The 21,110-nt window shown below is 38.7% G+C and overlaps 1 protein-coding gene across 1 annotated transcript in view; it reads right to left on the bottom strand.

The window, feature by feature from the left end:
- The window catches only part of hcn1 (hyperpolarization activated cyclic nucleotide-gated potassium channel 1), an 81,908-nt gene that overhangs the window by 22,825 nt on the left and 37,973 nt on the right, over nt 1–21,110 (bottom strand). The window contains exons 4-6 of the mRNA XM_086096381.1: nt 7,552–7,770; nt 3,835–3,981; nt 661–901 (exon numbers count right to left, since the gene is read on the bottom strand). Coding sequence (XP_085952507.1) covers nt 661–901; nt 3,835–3,981; nt 7,552–7,770 — 607 coding nt within the window. The remainder of the gene's footprint in view (nt 1–660; nt 902–3,834; nt 3,982–7,551; nt 7,771–21,110) is intronic.

A 21,110-nucleotide genomic window follows, 5' to 3' on the forward strand; every position in this document is an offset into this window, starting at 1 on the left:
TTGCCTATTTAATGACACATACAATTGCCACATCCAATATGGTGGATGCGCTGGCACATCGCTTCGGACGGGCTACCTGTTTCAACGGTTGTCTGCAGCAGACTTAAAAAGAAAAAAGGACCTCATTTTAGATTGAAATATACATAAATATACGTGACTTTTGCACGCCAACATTGACGTATTTGTTGCGTATAAGTCAGCATAGCCCTACCTATTATTTTCAGTAAGGCTGTGATGGCTGTTGCAGAGAAGACTGGCCATCAATCAAACAAAAACACCACTACGCTACACACGAACGTAACGTACCTCCTCCACCACGAGACCTGTGTTGCGTTTACTGACACTCGGACATAAGAGTGCGAAACAGAATGAATGAAAAATATAATAATAAAAAAGGAGAACCATTTTAGAGATCCATGCCTCAAATGGGGGGGGGCACAATCATCTTGGTGGGCAGGCACGAACCCTTATGGCCCGCCCATGGCGACTGGTGTGGCCTGGGGTATATTTTTGTTGATTATAAACGTTTTTCAGGGGGGTGTCAATTATTCGCATGTTTTTCCGCAATTTGCAAAAGAGCTTAGTTTACTGTAAATTTAAAATCCTTTCAGGATCACATATCTAGCCATCTTGACAGAAAAACCAAGGCCTTGGTCTTACCTCCGAAGTAGGATCCGTCAGTCAGCTTCATCTCCTTGCTAAATTTGGTGATGACGCTGGCGACGCCGTGCTGGATGAAGTACATCTTTTTGCCGACGGTGCCCTCGCGGATGATGTAGTCGTTGGGCTGGAAGACCTCAAACTTCAATTTGCTTAGCATCCCCGTCACAAAGTTGGGGTCTGCGTTTGCAAACAGCGGCATGGTGGCCACCAGCTTGCGGCAGTTGAAGTTGACAATTTCCTGGCGGGAAAGGAAAAACAGGGACATGCGACAAATGAGATTGTGGAGAGATTGTGGTGGGAGGGAAAACAAACTTGGAAAATCACTTGCCGCTCCAGCTGCTATTATCAGGCGGCACAAAATGAACTAGACACATATTGCCGCTTTATCCCTAAAACCTCTAAAGCACTTCTGAGGAAAACATTTTGGCACTGCTGTCAGATCTTGATGAGTTCTGCCCCATCCCGGACCCCCTGGCCCAGATGGAGATTAGGTGTTTGTTTTCCTTTTACCCCCAACGAGGCACAGATTGAAAGCTGCTCGGCACGTGTCGTGCGGTTGACTTCCTCACCTCCCTTTTGCCACCCTTGCGGCATAACGGGACATTAACAGAGCGCTACGCAACCTCTGGGGCTAACTACACGAGGGTTAGCCGCATGCCAGGGGCGATGACCTCAATCATCGAGCAGAACTAACGAATTGGATAGTAAGTAGTTTTCATGCTTCAAGGAGGCCTCTTGGCTGCAAACAATCTTTGCTTACACAATACTTATTTAAAGATTTGTCACATGCCAAGGGAATTGAACAGTCACGATATTATGTTACATAATGCGCTAAACATATTATTCAAAGATTAGCATGCCACTCAGCTGAAGATACGGCTGTCAAAGCCGCTACGTCGGTTTGTTCTTCCTCGCCGAACAGAATGTTTTCACGACACCTAGCAACCGTGTTTCCAAACAACTTGCGCACAAGAGACAGGCGAAACATTGCGATTTGTCGTTAAAGATTAATTATTATTTTTGAATGGTCTCCAAGGCAAAACCAAGTGAATTAACAGACTGCAACCAGTTTGAGTGGGAATGAGTCAATGATAGAATCAAAAAACAAAAAGTCACACGGTTAGTATTATTATTTTTAGAAAGTCGTAATTGTTACTTAGTTACGGCCCGATACCCATATCGGGCCGTTTTATGATCAGGAACTAGAAATTAGAAAAATTTAAAATTGACATTAATTTCATGCAATTTTGAGGAAAAAATGCTTTATTAGGATAGAGCGGTGTTTCTTTATCTGTCATTCTTTTTGGGGAAAAATATTATGTGTCAGAAAAAAGTATTGAACATCCCTATAGAAAACAATATTGAAAGTTATGAGAATAAAGAAAAAGTAGTAATATTACATTAGAGTAAATTTACAAGAAGTCAAGTTTCTCTAAAAAAACACACACAAACACAGTATAAGGATAAAGTCCAATTTTGTAGTAGTAGTCATATTTTATCATCATTAAATGATTAAGCTTTCTCAATATGCAGAATTAGGGCAACAGTGTCACGTTGATTAATTTGTTTTACTCCTATTAGTTTGCTGTTAAAAAAAAAGAAAAAGAAGAAGTGCCTTTACATTAACATTGTGTACAATTTTGCACAAAACAAAACATAACGTAATTTAACTCATTCCCCATTTTTACTTACTCATATCGATCCATATCCGAACAAATCTTCCTAATTATCTAGCAATCAAGTGGTGGGTTTTCTTTTATTGTTTTCACACTGAATTTATCTGCTTCAAAACTGGGCAAGCAAAAACAAAATACAAATAATTTTCTGACGGTTATTCCTAATATTGGCACCTTGGCTGTTTTGATGCTTCCCAGGTGGTCACACTTGCTGGAGCCAGCAATGTCGGCGGTGGCTTTAATCTTGCGATAAAAACAACACGCCAGATTCTCCGCATAGTCTGCTGAGTGAAGAGGATCCTCGCTCCCACTACGACCCCCCACCCACCCTTCCCCATCATCCCCACGCTTCCTTCCAAATTTGGCCGTGAAGGCGAGGTGCCAACAACAGCCAGGTGGCCGTCAGCCAACGATCCCGACTCAGCTCTTGGATGTTACTGTGGGAAGTCTGGATTAGATGTACTTCACCCGGGGCACGAGAATCCTCACCGCTAAAATTTCCTGCCAGGGATGTTCAAACTGGGCACGTCCATAAAATCAAGTGTTTCGCAGTGAAATGATGACGTAAATGCTTGTGTGACTCAGATTGTCTTTACTCGCCAGTCCCACGGGGCAGATTTGATTGTGTGACGCTGTCGCCAGGCAGATTTTGCCTACTCTGCATAGTGGACAAAAAGCCTGTAAGATTTTCCGCATTGTAGGTAATAACCATAAATCCCCCGCTTGTCCTTCCTCCACCGCAAGTGTCTGAGATCTGCGGCATTCGACCCTGCGAGCAAGCGCGCTTGCTTAATGGGTCTGCATGGGAGACAGTCACGAACGCCACGCTTGCATGGGTTTTTATGGCGCTCCTCGCCCATATCTGCCCAGTGTAATTACTCATGTAATCCTGTGGATATGAGGAGTCGCAAAGTAGAAAACTGATCAATGACTTCGCCATCAATTTTAATACGGCTGATGCATACGCGACGTATCTGATTATTATCGATCTTTGTTCGTATAAAACTGAGACGAGTGCGCTGTTGTTAACGTCAAACTTGTACAGTAAATATCGAACATACATTTTCAGTGCCTACGTGTTATTGCTGAGCCTGGATTAAAAAAAAAAAGATGCAGAAGCAATTCATTACATATGACATGTACAGTGTTCCCTGATTTTAGGTGAATTTCCGCAAAGTCGCGGTCGTTACATAAAAATGTTGTTCTGTAAGATGGGTTTCAAATGGTATTAAAATGTCTTGGGATCATATTTTGTTGCATATACATAAAAACATCAATTCTACTCAGATTTTGGCTATTAACAGCAATAAGGCTTAGTCCACATACCCTGGGGGTAAAATTTGTGACCCTAAAATGGCCCGTTCAAAACAAAATGGCAGACTTGATGTGTCTATTTTAGCCGGGAATCCTTGAGACATTTTTGGAAGTGTTATTATGACTTCCCGATTTTATCTTCTTAAGAATCCATCTCTAACCTTAAGTAACTTTTTCTCACCTCCTTGAGCGGGTCATTGAGTTCGCTAAGGATGTTGTCCTCATCGAAGATCTTGCCCTGGTAGCGGTGTTCATAGTAGTCGTGTATCTTTTGCCGCATGTCCGCCGGAAGCTTGTGGAAGGACATGTATTGCTCCACTTGTTTGTACTGTGGGAAGCAAAAGACAGACAACAAGCAGACTTGTATGAGTTCCAGTCAATTCTGTGGACTCCCAAGAGAGCTCATGACACGTTGGTGTTGATTTAAATGCAAAACACACGTTCTCAGAGTTTTAAGTGCTTAGTCCTACGTATATATGTCGGAGGGAGCGGGAGTAAGAGGGGACGTCAGGTGGTGGTGAGGGGGGGGAGAAACAAATTGCTCCCAGAGGCTACGTCAATCCAAGGTTGCATTTGCCATTATTTCAAGCAAGCATGAAACTCAATGCTGATGGGCAGCAAAGCCATGATCTTAATGTGAAGTAGTGAGCGACTGCACATGCAACATCCTGCTGACATATTCAGGTTACGTTCCTCACTGTTCACATCCATTGTCCAACAAAATCCCAACGATTTTGTCCAAGAAGTGAAGTGAAGGGACTTTTGTGTTGTGGCTCATATTGCTGTCTTTCATTTCCCACAAGGTCTATTTGTAGCATAGTGGTTGACATAACTGACTTTAAAATCCCGGCCACTGATAGTGTAGTGGTTCACATGACTGACTTTCCCCTTAGGCTACTGTTTGCATAGTGGTTCAACTTTTTTTGGTAGAGTTGTAGTACACATAACACACTTTGAATTCTGATAGTGTAGTGGGTCACATAGTGTATTTTAAATTCATACCAAACGAGTCAGTCAAACAACTAGCTTTCATTTCTCACTTTTGGGCTTGTAGGGGTTACGCATGCACAACTTTCAGGTCATGGCATCGGAAGTGTAGTTGTACACATAACTGACTTGATATTCTAACAAATGCCATTGGTTGTTCAGGACTTCACAAAGCCACTTTGATTACCCACCAAATGTCATTGGTAGTGTAGTAGAGTAGGGGTTCCCACAATCGTCTTGGAATTGTACAGTGGTTCACATAACTTTCACTTCAGGCCGTCCTCATTGAAGTGGTTCACATAAATGTCTTTGAATTACGACTATTTATAATGCAGTTTTTCCACATAGGTGGTACCGTATTAGCATGCATTACACAAGCCTAGCCCACTACATGAAACTGGTACAGGATGCTCACGAGGCATCCCTCATTGATTCCTCTCTCCCGGCTGCAAACATTTGATAAGAGCTCGGGTCATTGTTTATTAGCGGGGAGGGCGTGAATTTATTTGGCGCGTGTGGGACAAGTTGGAATGTGGCTCTAACTGTGCATTTGGACTGGGATAACCAAAGTGGGACACAAAGTCATGCTTGAGGAAAGCACTGTGCACGACATCACTACAAGTAAGATGCTGGTTTGTAGATTAAAGTCTGAATATCATTCATATTAATTGGCCATAACGGCTTCCTCAACATAAGCTTTCATACATGCTAAAAATACATAGAGGTGTGTATTAAAAAAAAATGCTGGTTAGTCCTTGCTGAATGGTAGCATACGTAGATGTTAGTAGATGTAAAGAAAAAAAGAAAAAAAGAAAAAAGAAAAAAGAAAAAAGAAAAAAAGAAAAAAGAAAAAAAGAAAACAAATCTCACATCCATGGCCGCCAGTGCACAATGGCCGGCCACAATTCTGCTGACGGCCCGCTGAATTTTAACGGAGCCAACACAATTTAAATATTGAATATTTTAAAATGTTAATGAGAAAACGGTTCATTCAAAATCTCTGACGGGGCGTCCTGTTCATTACCAACCCAAATTATCTTGCAAACCAGAGAAAAGGACATTAAAGCTAATGAATAATAAATTGTGGCACAGCACCTGACAAAAATCAACTTTTCATATTTTAATTGCACATTTTAGGAAAATCCACTTTCAAAACTCCAACCATATAATTAAAGCTAATAGCTGTCCAAATACTGATGTAAAAAAAAAAAAGAAAAGAAAAAAGCTACATTCATCCTTTGCTGTTCCAAACTGGGATTCTGAATATTGCAGATTAGTAAACACTACAGCGATTAACTTTTCTCAACTAAATCACATATTTTGGCAGCAAATCTTCCACAATTTGGGCCATAATGTACAAGCTCTACAGTTACACATAGGGAAGTAGCTGGAAATATTACAATCAAGTTTATATTGACCAGCCTTTCATACATTCGTGAGACACAAATAGTCACAATGACAAAAGTAAAACAAACCTAGTGGTACACGCTGCCATGTTAACAACGTACAGCGGGGCTTTTCAGCCCCTCTAAAACCCAGAAAGAGATATCACACGGATGACGTGGGAAGTGGATGAAGCAGATTTTCTGTAAAACAGATGTACATCCACGCCGAGTTCAAGGCATGTCGCTAATTCAATGACTTTCAATGTTTGCTGTGGGCGACCTGCTGTCATTAATATTCACTAGAATGCACCGCGCCACTCGGGTGAACCAATGAGCAGATCGTGGACAAAAAAAAAAAAATGCAGCAGTTTTCCTTTTTCCATACTGACGTTAACTTTGATGTCAGATTGGGTTCATGTATGAGCCACACGCTGTCGTGTTAACATCCTGCAACAGTATGCTAGAATATATTTCTAAAGATGACCAAAGGGTTGGATTATTATTTTTATTATTATTGCTGCTACTGCTGCTGTTGTAGCAATATTGTTGTTGTTCTTATTATTCAGTGTTTACATTTATGTCCCATGATGTATGTTATGTACAGCTTTTGCATGATCTGTTGAAGGGTCAAGGCGTTCCTTTGTCTTTTTTTTTGTTATTCAATCATAATCTCAAACCCATACACAACAATAATCCCTGCACGGCAGCATTACGTATGTACATTGAGTGGTGTATTTTATAAGGGGTTGCCGGGGTTATCTGATTGTTGCGTGCGAGCACACAACATATCCGGAACATCCGCGTGTTCTGGGAATTGCCAGATGGAGGCTTGGCCGGAATGCTAGATAATCATCATCCAGGCACATAGCAATAAGATAAATACATACATTAAGTAATCATGAGAGAAGTGAAGGAGAAGAATAACATTGGTGTAGTGGTATCTATCTATCTATCTATCTATCTATCTATCTATCTATCTATCTATCTATCTATCTATCTATCTATCTATCTATCTATCTATCTATCTATCTATCTATCTATCTATCTATCTATCTATCTATCTATCTATCTATCTACCATCCATCCATCCATCCACCTACCTGCCTACCCAGCCACCATTTATAAAGATGAAATTGTTAGAGTCTTGCCGAAATGAGCGGAGTTTTCACAGGGTGGGAAAGGAATGAATAATACTTTAAGAGCATCTCAGCGCTAATTAGCATTAGCTTTATGGCGCTAATGTGATTATGCGCATCAAAGGGGGGCCATGAGGGATTAGCGTAAAGTGACTTTAAGTCAAAAAACAGGATACAAAATCAGACAAAAATCCCACCTAGGGAAGTTTACATTTACATTATCAACGCAGCTAAAATGGTTCCAAAAAAAAAGGAAGTGAGATGGACACAAATGGACAGCTAAATGGTAAAAAAAAAAGAAAAGTTTTTCAAGAATGTAAGTGGGGTAAAACAATCGTTCTCACTTGTCTGAAATGTAACAATTTAACCCTGGGACGATTTCCCGCTTACCTTCTCTTGATACTGCCGTCGCGAGGAGTCCAGCGACTGGATGAGCGCAGTGGCGTGGCCCACGAACATGGCGTAGCACGTGGCGCCCACGATCATGCTCAGCATGGTGATCCATAGGTCTGACATGCTTACCGGTGCCCGGGCGCCGTAGCCAATGCACAGCATGTGGCTCATGGCTTTGAAGAGGGCATATGAGTACTGCTTGCCCCAGGACACGTTCTGCCAGCGCGGGTAGAGAGAGAGAGAGAGAGAGAGAGAGAGAGAGACAAAACTTAGGCGAAGTTACTGCAAGGCCGGGCTTCTCCTTGATGGATCACTGAACTTCCACGCATAAAACATACACTCCATTCGCCTCACAGCCTCACCATGCCCTTTACTACAACGTCTCCTGCTTATTTCTACCTGCCTTCATTCTTTTCCCATTTGCCGAGGGGTGAAAAACAGTTCATGTCGGCAGTGCTAAAAAAGAACAACTTGCATTATTTACACATCTGAGGCATCTTTTTTTTTTTCCCTGTGAGAAGCAGGAGAGAGCTTCTCTTCCTCTTTTTTTGCATACTCATTCCAAAAAAATGGCCGGCGGACGCAAGGTCTGTTCAGTGGGCAACAAAGCATTAACATTGCGCATTTTGCTTTTTCTTTGAATTTCCCCCGGGTGCTTAATAAAAAGGAGGCTTAAAAGAGTTCAATTCGGGAAGTATCACACCATCAGCTTCATTTTTCTTTTTTTAATCTTTTTTCCTTTTTATTTGTATTGTCTGCATGGGTATGTAGCGAGGTTAAAAAATATATTAAAGGCAGCATGTGTTGTGTTTCTTTTTTTGTTAAGTTTTTTGTTATTCACTTAATTGAGTGAATGTTGCTTATTTGGATTTTGTGACATCTAATCAATACATTTTGCGACATTTACTTTTTACAACTGCCTAACAATTAACAGATACTATATCTAAACATTTCGAAATGTTACAACTAGAGCTTATGGCAAAGAAATCTGATGAGATCAAAGTTCAGCAGTGGTTAAAGCATCTAATTAGAATTGCGTTCCACTTTTTCATTGGCTTTTTAAGTCAATGCTTATTCCAAAAAGAACACCATTATGCATGATGTCAACAACTTTCACAATACACCGCATCAAATCATTTTATAAGTTTGCCTTTCTTTACAAAATTTATATTTGTTCATGGACGGCACTACTGACCAGACAATTTGAAGGCAGTTGTTAACCAAACCAGCAGCATCGAAGTGTATATGCAGTCTCTCAGATTCATTATTTATCTTTCCACCAGTAAACTGCCAACCAATCTGCTTCACTTCTGTTCCATTTTTACTCAACAATATACATTTTAATACAAAAGACTTCCAAAATCCCCCCAAAATATTTTTAGCTTAAAAACTATAATTTTATTCTGAAAATTATGATTATTTATTTGTATGTTACATAATATGTAACATTATGACTTTTTAATTTAAATAAATGACTTTATTCTTGTAACATTATGATGTTTTACCTACAAAAAGTAGTAATGCATTCACAATATTACTTTGAAAAATAATTTAAAAAAGATTACTTTAAATACAAAAACTGAAATTTTTCACAATTACATTTTTATAAAAAAAAAAGAAGAAGATTAAAATAGATAAATAATGTTTGTGGAAAATATGACTTTTCATCTTTAACTTAACTTTCTCCTTGTTACAACTTCACCCCCCAAAAATGCTGATTTATTATTTCAAAATGATGACTTTATTCTTGTTTGTTATATGACTTATATTATATTGTAAGGTTACAAATTTATATCACAAAAAATATGACTTTACTTAAAAATGTGTCTTTCCATTAAAATAATGATGACAGTTTAACTGTTTAACTTTGGACGCAACTTTTACGTTTTACTAATGACACTTCGATTTGTTTACTTCATGAGAGCTCAGTTCAGCAAGGATGAACCATTAAAAAAAATATATATATATTTTATTTGGTATCCCTTAACCTGCAGACGCCCTGAAAGCGATACTGCAGTCCCTGAACGCATCATCCATCATGTATCATATCAGCTTACCAAGTGAGTATGCACTGAGACGTTGAGGATTAAACCACGAGACACCTCGATCTAATGAAATGTCGCACGCATTTGAACAGGATGACCGTTATTTCATCTTCAGTGCCACAAATAGCATGATAATATTCACCCATCCGGTGTGTCCAGCTGTGCGTCTAATTTTTTTGGGGGCCCCGTTGACTCACCATCAATCTGACTAAAGCTGAGCAAACACAGTGAGCCCACGTGGTCCGATAAGAAGCCAAATAATGGAGGGGACGGCACTGGTGCAAAGAATGCATGCGGAATGACCGTTGAGCTACAGTACAGTTTTGGTGGGGACTCTTGACATACTGTACTGTATATCCTCGGATGGAGGGCTCACTCCAATTATCATCCCCCAAAATAAACACCTCTCTCAAATAGATACCTCCCTTTTTCCTTGTCAGGGAAAACGGGTAATAAATGTAAGCACCTACTTAAATACATGCATGCGGTTTCCTCCAATATAAAGCACAATCACTGTTACAACTTTGATACTACTAGAAAAATATTGCTTGTAAAATATATATTAGAAATATATTTTTTTAAATGTTCTATAATTTACTTCTTCTTTTTTTGTCAGTAACCAAGAGGGTTTATTTCCAGCAAATTAATGATGAAAAATAGAGAAGCCCCTGTTTTCTCTTTCCCAGTTATATAGAGTGATATTGTCCTATCATAGCCTTCTAATACATCAATAATTGCATAATCATTGTATTAAGAGATTATCAGTATCGTTGGAAAAATACAGAAATATCATGATGCATAGATATTGTTTTGTATAGTCTATGATTTCTTTCCAATATTTTAGAGTATCCTGATTGTATCACGCTTACAGTCTGTATTGCTTGACAATATCGGCAGAATATTGTTTCATAAATGATGCTGTGGTTCCTATCCCTCTCTACCATGTCCCAACCAGGATCATCAATATCCATGTTATTATTGTATTGGATGCAGTTCAGTCAAACTGGGAATTTCGCAAGTGACAAAATTCAACAGCTAATCATCATGACTCATCACTTTTCATCTGCTCATTAGTTGCTTCTAAATGAGACAAATTAGAACATGTTTCTCATTATATTCGCCACCCTGGTTTCTTTGGCTAAGATGCTTCTTTTTTTGTCCAAAGTCACTATGACCATTTTTTTTCTTCTGTATTTCATTTTGCACAAAGGCCGGAAACACAAGAGGCAGCTGACCATGATGCCGGAACAAATAGCATTTGCGAGGTCGGGAGGTGTCCTTTTGCACGCGTTGACTGAATGTTTGTGTTGACAAAATTTGCATGGTTGAAGAAGCAAGGGAAGATAAAATAAATGTTTTTGGTTGTTGTGCCAGTCTGAGCTGACTCACAGCACCTTTTCGCCTCATTGTCGTGCGGACGGAGAAGAGCTGCGTCGGCACCATGTTGCGCATTGTCATCACTTAGTCCAACATTTGTGTTTGCACTGCGGGTCACATACGGGCCTCTGGGAATTGCATTGTGTTGAATTGTTATGATTTGTTTTATTGTTCGTATAGATGAGGTTACTATTTTGGCATAGATTTGTACTTAAGATTCAAAGACGAGACAATGCAAATTATATAAGTAACTAGAGAATGCAATTTCTGTAGAAATTGCAAGCAAATGTTGATGACCTGACGCTGAACTGAAATAGCTCAGAATTAAATCAAATGTAGGAAATCTGAATGATTGAAATAATATATGGAGAATTGCTAAAAAAAAATATTAAAAAATCAGTGTGTTGAGAATGAGACAAGAAATTTACATCCAGCCCTTGTATTTATGGATAATTTGTGATGAGAATCGTTCAAATGCAAACATGCTACAAGTGGATATCAAATCTCCTAGCTGAATGGTCTGCAAAAATTAAGATTGGAATGGGTTTTATTCTGTTGAGAAATGAAGAAGAGGTGAACAAAGGACCTTAAAAGATTCGGATGACTAGTATCGTGTATTTCAGTCCCAGCCATTTGCGCTGTTTGCCCCAAAAAGGGGCACTCAATGAGTATAAAGACTGCTACATTAGCTTCGCAATGCAATTGTAGCCTCCTTGTAAAATAGAAGCTTACTTGTGCTTATTTACCCAACTTTATGTGAAAAAAAGATGTTGACTTGATCTTCTCTGACTTATGTGGCACATCTGAGTGCATATTGTTTTGGCTCTTTTACTGAGTGAGGTTGTATTCTGCCACGTTAGCCTTTCACGCTAACCACTAGATAGTGTTAGAGTAGACAATATTAAGTATTGTACTCTTTGCATGTTCAATTAACTGAATGGTGAGATTCTGGTGAAGAAGTCCCTTTGCAAAGGTATTATAATTATCAGAAGCTTCTGATGACAAAAACTGACGACACTGAAGCCGTGTTCCATCAGATTGTGTGTCGTCTACTCCGGCACATCATTATTTATTGAAAAGTGGGTGAATACGAAAAGTCTCCTCCCATCAGCCCACAATACATTTGTTTACAACTCAGTAAATACAAGATAATTCCTCTCTCCTCCCTTCTGCAAGTTCCCATAGCTATAAATCAGATTAGAGAAAAACAATCATCAGCCTGTGCCTCCCCTCTTCCGACAGAGACCGGTAACAGACTTCCTTCAAGATAGCAAATGTAAAAACCCGTTGCCCTTCTTCTGAGAGTGAGACAGATAATACAATTCTATTCATTGAGCCATACTGCTATAACTAAATCCAAAACGGCTAAAATATCAATTAAAACTGAAAAACAATGTTAATAACTTAACAATAGCAAGATTGATAGGACTCTTATGCTGCATTACAGGATGGTCGGAGGTCGGACTTTTCCGAGTTCAAACAAGGAAGTGTGTACGGGAACGTCCCCTTGAACTCGGAAATTCCACTTGCGAAGTCGGAAAGAAAAAGTACCCCGACTTAACGAAACTAAATAGCTTTTTTCATTTATAAATATTCGACATAACTTCACGTAACACAACATATGTGACAGTATGCCGCTATCTCCCTGCATGACATTCTACGGTGAACTACTGAACTGTATGAAATGCTTATGAAATAAGATTTTAAAAAAACAATAAATGAAGCAAAATTGTGAGAAGGCAAGTTTGCTGGAGGTCAAAATGAGTTAAAATATATATTTTTTTAAATCACTATCCACCATCTTTGTTGTTTACTTTAGCCTCAAACACTTTCAGGTTGGACCAGGGAAAAAACCAACTCGAATATATCTGACTTCCGACCATCCTTGAATGCAGCATTAGGCCGAGGGGGTGAGGGAAATTTTTTGAACAAACGACCTTTACTTAGCTCTGACTGTTGTCACACATTTCAGTCCCGCACTAAGTGAATATGTCCACTGATATGTCAGCATACAAATACAACTGATAAAAGTCCAATTAAACGTAATAACTTGAGTTCATTTCACCGACTTTTTCGAATGAAGGACTTTAATTGAATCTTGTGTGACAGCTGCATTTGAGTTAGTGAATATTTAGACAGCTGCTATGTAACGTTAGCTTCTACGGCTAACCAACCGCTAGTTAGATATTTCCGCTAGTAGAATATTTCCACTACCATGTTAGCTTGCATGACTGATAAAAAACAAAAATTTATTTCACAAATTAGTCTACTTGAGCTTATTTCACTAATTTATGCGAATGGAGAACTTTAATTGCTATTGCATGTAGACTGCTACATAACGTTAGCTTCTCTGGCTAACCGCTATGTGCTGACCTCAACTTTTTGCGAATGAAGGACTTAGATTGAATTTTGTATAATTGGTGCATTTGAGCCAATGTTAACTGCTACAGAATGTTAGCTTCTCCGACTAACTGCTAGTTAACTGGTAAACGTCCTAGCAAAGGAAAAAGGAGATTAGCAATGGAATGTAATATAAAAGACTGTTATTAACAAGATTTTGGGGGTAATTTCCCAAATGTGAGCCTCACACTGTTTTTATGTTAAAATGCTGATTTATAAAGCTTCAACATTCGTGTGCACACACTGGATTATTATCTGGCAGAGTTTCCACTTACACGGGCCAGAAAAAACAAATGCAGTTATTATTTTTCAGACCACTGCTCTTAACTAACCTAATTTGTGTTCCTTTTTTCTTCCCCCTTCCGTGACTCACTGCGAGCCCTGCATCATGACGAGGCCAATTATACACTTTGTACATATTGATTTTGTTTCACCAGTCAAACGGCATGATATTTTCCATCCCTGAATCATCGGGAAGAATTGCAGGGATTGAAAGAATCTCTCGTCACATAATGCTCGGTCATCCGTGTGTGCGCGCGTGTGTGTTAGTGACTCATTGGTGTATCAACACATCTCCTCCAAAACACAGCTTCCGCTAGAAGTGGCGCTCCTAACGAATGAGGTGAACGCAGCAAATGAATTCAAGCGGCTTGTTCTAATTAAACACCACATGCGTGCTGCCAAATAAGCAACATGGTTGAATATTCATCCGCGAGCTCAGCCTTTGTTTAAAAAAAAAAAGTGGATGGCTGACTTCATTATCACACAAAAATCGCATCCCAAATCACTGTCAAAATCTTGCATTCATCCTCCGAACCATTTAAGAGTTAAACACAGGTTTTCCATTCAGATCAAATAGATTTGGAAAGCATCGTTTTTAAAGGACGATTAGCATTTCTGTAGACTCTGATGCCACAATGTGTGCATCCATGTTTATGTTCCGGGTAGCTACGCAACTCAACCTCAGTTCACAGTGTTTTTTCATGACAGACCGTTTTTTCTTTCAAACTTCACTTTAATTTCACACAAGTCAAAATTGACCAGTAATGTTTAATATCCAGGATTTTCCCACCTCTGAGTATTTTTTTCCTACAGTTGTGTTGAGGAAGAAAAGCACTGCAAATAAACACCAAGAGAAGAACAATGATGGATTGTCTTTCCAACTATAAATGGGTGTGAATGTTAAGGATTTTCAAACTGGTAAATATAGTGCCTTTTGTAACACAGCACATATGATTTCTCTGAAAAATATGATCATAAACAGGTGATGCAGTAATTTGTGTCCTCCCTGAATGGGCAGATAGCGAACAGCACTTAGACTTCTACTGCAAAGTGGCCTTCAATGGGCCAGACGAGGAAACACTTGACTGCAAAGAGTGCATGAAAACTTTTTACAAAATGCAAAATAGGAGGTTTAAATATTCTGCCTATGGCTGTAAAATGGTTGACTGAAATGCTATATTTAACAGGGCCACATTATCTGTACACATAAGGCGCTGTCTTTTAATTGTTTAAGAGTTAAATACAGAAAAATACGCTTGAATTTGGGCCAGGAAAACACTTGAAATATATATATTTTTTAAATGCATAAAAGATAAAAATATTAGTTGATATTAAAAAAACGTAATTGTGTTTGCTTAAAAACTCCAAAGTATCAAAATGTCATCATTTCCAAGTTATTACTACATACATGACATAAATTCACATAAATTCTCCCCTTATGTTTCAGCATTAGCACACAAAACTGTTCTTGTAACGCAAACATATAACTCGCTAAAAATCAATAAGCGCTCACATGTATGGCTAAAACAGAAAAGTCCTGCACAATATTCATTTGTCCAATTATGTAAGCGTATGAAAAAAAAAATCTGTTCTAACTGACAGTGCACAGAAGGCAGAGAGCCATGAGGGCGGAAGTGGACAGCTTTACGGTTCCAGACGCGAATGTTAGCTGTCTTTTGGGATGTTCAGCGAACGTCTCATTTTCCGACATTACTTGGCTTCGGATTGGTCTGTGATGCCGATGACCTTCTGCAGTTTTGCTTCCCACTCATGCAGTCGCTACATTCTCGCTCCTTTAAGTTGCTCGCTCCTTATCTCGCACACGTTTGACATCTTGACAGCCCGGGTGGAAATAATGCCCTTTTCTAAACACACTTTATCGGTCCAGAGGAATAAAAAATAAAATAAAAAAATAAACCCAAACGGTGTTTGGAATCCGTTAACCATAGCTTAGATTGAAATATACTCCGAGCGCATTCTTCTCTTCTTCGGAAACTTTGTTGGAATGCCACAAAATAGGAGTGCCAGTCAGACAACGCAAGCTGAGCTTCCTAGCGCTATATTGCTAATGTTGCAATGGGTGGCCGGCGCAAGGTAAACGGCACAACCAGCTTCCGATAGCTGTCGGGACAGAGCAAAAAAGCTTGGATAAAGGTGAGTGCATTGCATTGGTTAGCGGTGTTGAACTGTCAACCAAGATATCATTTAGCATTAGCATGCGCCTGCTTATTTCTAATTGTGATGATCCATGGACCGCCAAGCAGTGGCGTAGTGGTCCCTGGAGAAGCGGGTATACTCTCAATTTTCACCATTTTTTTTCAAAAGTATTTTTATTTTCATTTCAAATATTTCAGTATTATTGAATGCTGAATCTTAAACTATTTGTCCCCATTCTTGTGTTTTGACTTACCGGTACTTAAAAATCAAGTACCAGCCCTAGCTACTATAAAACTTAACGAGAACATTAGTGTGTAACCGGCAGCAGGGATCGAACCCAGAGTGCATATCAGTTCACCTGAGCTAAATTTCTGGGTCGCCTTAGTGGATCGGGGAGCATTTGAAGGATTGTTTTCCTAGACATGACCTGCCCTACTCTGCCTTTGATTGGCTCATCAGTCCTCATGCCAAAGGTTAGCCAATCTAATCAGTGTAGGCAGGGGGTACCAGCCAATTAGAGGCCGAGGAGGGTAGACCATGGCTGAACAATGTGCATCAGGGGAGATTTAGAAGTGGGTATGCTCGATGCTGACTGAAAAAGAAATGGGTATACTCCGAATACCCGCGTATACCCTGGACTACACCACTGCGGCCGAAACAGCTTAAGAATTTGACTTTCACGCCAACGTGTTTGGAGTGAGCTTTCTGATCCTTCTAAAAGACTTCAGATGCTACTGTTGGAAAGAAATGAAATAATAATAATGATAATAAAAATGTGCATGTTATTTCCAGTGATGAACAACTAACGAACGTGACTTCTACCACTACATTTTAAGGATTGTCAGTAAGTGTCCGTGACAGGTCGAAATGATCTTTTGAAAAAAAAACCCGCAGATACCCTCAATTATTTTGAAGGCGCTTACAAAGTTTTGCACAAGGAGACGACAAGAGTCCTTAACAGTACACAGTCATTGCAACGGGCCACATTGCCCTCTCACCTGCCAGCGGCATAATCTCGTCTGCTGATGAAGTCAAGGCGGCCGCTTGGGAGTAAGAAGCTACTCTAAGGCCATTAGTCAAGCTGATAACACCCCTACTGGCCCACTCGCCGCTATCGCCAAGCCTTGCTGTCCCGGACTCTCCTTAGTGACGGATACGATGCGCCAGGTCAACACGAGCAATGACGCAATTGTTTGATTTGATGCAGTCACGTTCTACATTCTTACGGTCAATCAGGCGATCACACATACAGTTAGAATAGCGGTGCAGATTGTGGTACATCCCTTGTTTGCCTAGTTGAATATGATACGGTACGTAAGAGGAGTTTGCGCTATTAATAACAGCAACTGCAGCAACCAAACAACAAGAATCCAAAACAGTCATTTGCAGTCAGTGCAGTTCCACTCCAGTCCTATTGGTGGTGGTATTAAATGCAATACAGAGTAGGGAAGCACTGATCAACTTAAATTGATCTGTTCAATTAAATATTAATTTCAGAGATTATTTTTTCCCTCAAATCAACAATCAATGCTACACAAATCATCAGAATCGATTGACAACGTGTTTTTATGTTCTGAATTACTGTTTCTATGTTGCCAGTGTCCAGAGGAGTTGTGACGCAGCGTGGATAAACCTCCCATAGGTGACATAATGCTGGTAGTTTTCACACAACAAATGAGTTAGGTGCAAACCAATCAAAAAGGTTTGTCGTTCATGTAATTGTGGCCATGGCTAAACAGATGTGCCAGCAAGCCCAGGCGACTATTCTGATATCCAACTATAGGTTGATTCATACAAGCATCACACTCTCACATCGTGTGGGGTTCTATATATAGGTGTGCTATCAATGCTGTCTGAACATGTAAGAAAAAAAAAATACTGCGAGACATCTTTTCAATCTCGGGACCTCTCATGCAGCAAGAGTAAAGTGTGTGCGTGTTGTCACCATATAAGAACAATGTTGTAATATGACAAGAATCATTCGCAGAAAGAGTTTTGTAATGTTCCAGGGGAAAAGTAATCATATCACAAGAGCTAGGTTGTAATCTTACGGAGGAAATAACAAATAAATGCCCATCTCACGTTGGCCGAGGCTTTACAACTAGAAAACTGAAAGCAGTGCTACAAAAGCTAAAACAAACATAAACAGCAATGATCCTTTCTGAAGTGTCACCGCAAGCCCGGGGAGCTCAAAAAAGGACCACGTTTTTTTGCTCGACATGTAAATATATCCGTATTTTAGAGTTTTAATTGATTGTGCATACCAAAAAAATGTATCTTCAAACCGATAACATTGAGAGTTAAAGATACATTACTGGGATTAGTGAATTGGCACGACATTAAAATCTTGCTAGGAGCTGGCACTTAAGTCACAATGTTATGGGGAAAATTTGCAATTTTTATAAGAATGAAATCGTACTTTTTAATCCCCCCCCCCCAAATAAACGTTATTAGAAAAAAGGTGTAATTTTAAATGTATCTATTTATTTAGTAATTATAACCACAAAAAAAGAGTAATATTACAAGAAAACTATCAACAGATTTGAAGAATAAAGCTGTGTTTATGGCAAAAAGTTGTAATATTAAAACCAACATTTTACAAAGATAGTCATAATGCTAACAAGGGAAACTTTAATTTTAGGGTATACATTTAATCATATTAGAAGGAAGGGGAAAAAAACTGTCACTATGTGAAGAGACAAAATCTTTCTACAAAAATACAATCATATAATAATAAAGTTGTAATTTTACAGAAAAAAAGTTGTACATTTTTAAAACTTTGAGGATAAAATGAGAATTTCATGAGAATTAAGTTGTAATTGTACAAATATATTTTTTTGATAATATGAGAACAAAGTCCTAATTTTATGAGAAAACGTAGTCATAAACGTAGTCAATAAAATCTCAGTTTTAGAGAATTCAATAGTAACTTAATAAAAGAAGTTCTCATGCAAGAAGAACAATGTCTTGAATTTACAATTGATCATAAGTCAAGTGAATAAAGTTGTAACTGAAGAAAAAAATATACTTTTGTATTTGTTTTTGTTGTTTTTTCTTTTTACAACAAAACATCTTTAGACATAATTTCATGAAAATGTCATACTGCGAGAATACATTTGCTATTTTACAACCATAAAGTTGTCGGTTGAACTTTGTCATTCGACAAGAATATAGTTATCACTTCACGAAGAAAAGCCATCTGAAAATAAAGCAAGAAAATGGAAAAAAAAACCCTTCAATTTCATTTTTTCTATCTTGGCCATTTCAGTTAATATAACAAAAATATACCATGATTAACATAATAAAGAAATATATATTATGAGCATTTGTGGTTTCAATGTTTTTTTATGCATTCCAAAATTGCATGTGGGGCTGCATCAAATGCTCCCTTGCCCACCCCTGACTCAAAAGGTTATAAAAGCCATTTTAACTTCCGACATTAGCTCTTGTTGGGAAACCTCCCGTCGTGGCAAAAGTGCTTGATGCAAATGAGGCCTCGCGGGGTGCATCTAATTAAGTCTTTTACATGATTCCATATTGATCTGCAGCGGGCTAATAAGTAAGATTTATTCCGAGCGAGAGTTGCAGTGCAAATTTAGGCTGCTCATTAGGCTTTTTGGATGACTTTGTCATAGTTTAATAATGTGTGGCGAATGGAATGATGGTGTTTGCATAGTTTACACGAGAGGAGCACATCATCAGGATAAACGAATGGCGGCAGTTGTTGGGGAAAATGATTCTCGTGTTTGTCTATGAATGAATCAAGCATGCGCGGCTCGAGCTGACGTGAAAAGTAAGCAGATGCGACGATGAGGAGAGCTGACGTTTGCACCTCGAGCCCGGATGCCTCACAACAGTCGCTTTGCGTGTGGGGAGATAGGCGGAGGAAGAGGCGAGACGAGGAGGCAGGGGAAGGCCCGAGGCGAGCGTTTGCGATCTGTGTTGCCTACAATGCGCTTCCCCAATGCACGGCCCTCATGAAGACAATTTTTTTATTTTTTTACGTGCACTGGTAGGTACTGCTGTTTTGGTTAGCAACCAGAGTTGGATGGAGTAGCCAAAAATGTTCAAGTGGAAGTACTGTTACTTTAGAATAATACAAAGTAAAAAAAAAAAAGAGCATTAAATAAGTCATAAACTCATTTGTTCTAAAAAAAACTAATAAAACACATAAATACGTCCTATTTTAAATATTACCATGCTCCAATATGTTTTTTTATGCTAGAGCAAATAAAAGGCTTTGATGCAGCCTCTGAACTGGAGAGAATGTTTGAAGCAATGGTAGTTATTACAAAAACGGCCAGCAGGTGGCAGCAGAGTATAAGAGATCAAACAGGGCCATGTTGCAACAAGCTGTTTTACCCACCGTTTTAAACAGATTTGTGAATAATGATATAACACAGCTACATTCTAATGCTAATTGCTTGAAATGTGCCATTGGGAAAACAAACCTGCAAACATTCAAGAGCTTGAACAATTTGCAAAGAAAGAGTGGGGGGAAAGACCAGCGCAGAAGTGCAAGAAGCTTAGAGATAGCAACAAGAAGCGTTTGGAAGCTGTCGTCACTGCCAAAGGTTGCGCAACCAAATATCAAAGAGGGGTGCCATTATTGCTGCACATGCTGTATTTTCTAATTCTTCTTTGCAATTACATTATGCAAGTTTAAAAACAATTTATTTTGTGGAATTACGTTGGACATCCATTTAAAAGGTTCTCATTTTACAAATTTGATACATTTCCATTTATTTCCGAAAATAATGTAGACATTATGCAAAAAAGGAAGTGATGCCAATAACAGTGAGCAGGACTGTATTGGAAGAAACAGAATAAAGATGTGAGGCCATGGGATGAAGACTGCTTTCTGCAAATACGACTAAATAATGTATACACTACTAATACGACTAGAATAATTATAAGACAATAAAGATTTTTTTTTTACAAAATAACGTCATTCATATGAGAAAATAACATTGAATGATAAAGTCATAATTTGATGTTATGACAAAAATATTGCAATAATAATACTAGCGTTAGAATAAAGTTGTAACGGGATTTACAAGAATTAGGTTAACATAACCTGTTCCAAAAGTTAAGTCATAGAGATAGAGTACTAATCAAGTCTTAATAATATTTTGCAAGTAAAGACATCTCTTTACAAGAAGAATGTTGCAATTCTACAAGTGGTAGTTAAAAATATGAGAAAAAAGTAGCTAAATTATGACAATAAAGTAGCAATTAAAAAAAAAAAGTCCCTGCAACATAGCAGGAAAGACGTAATTTTTCCAAAATTAATTT

This window comes from Leptonotus elevatus, chromosome 15 (genome assembly GCF_054856555.1).
Source record: "Leptonotus elevatus isolate MCC_2025b chromosome 15, RoL_Lele_1.0, whole genome shotgun sequence".
In the NCBI taxonomy this organism is placed as follows: Eukaryota; Metazoa; Chordata; class Actinopteri; order Syngnathiformes; family Syngnathidae; genus Leptonotus; species Leptonotus elevatus.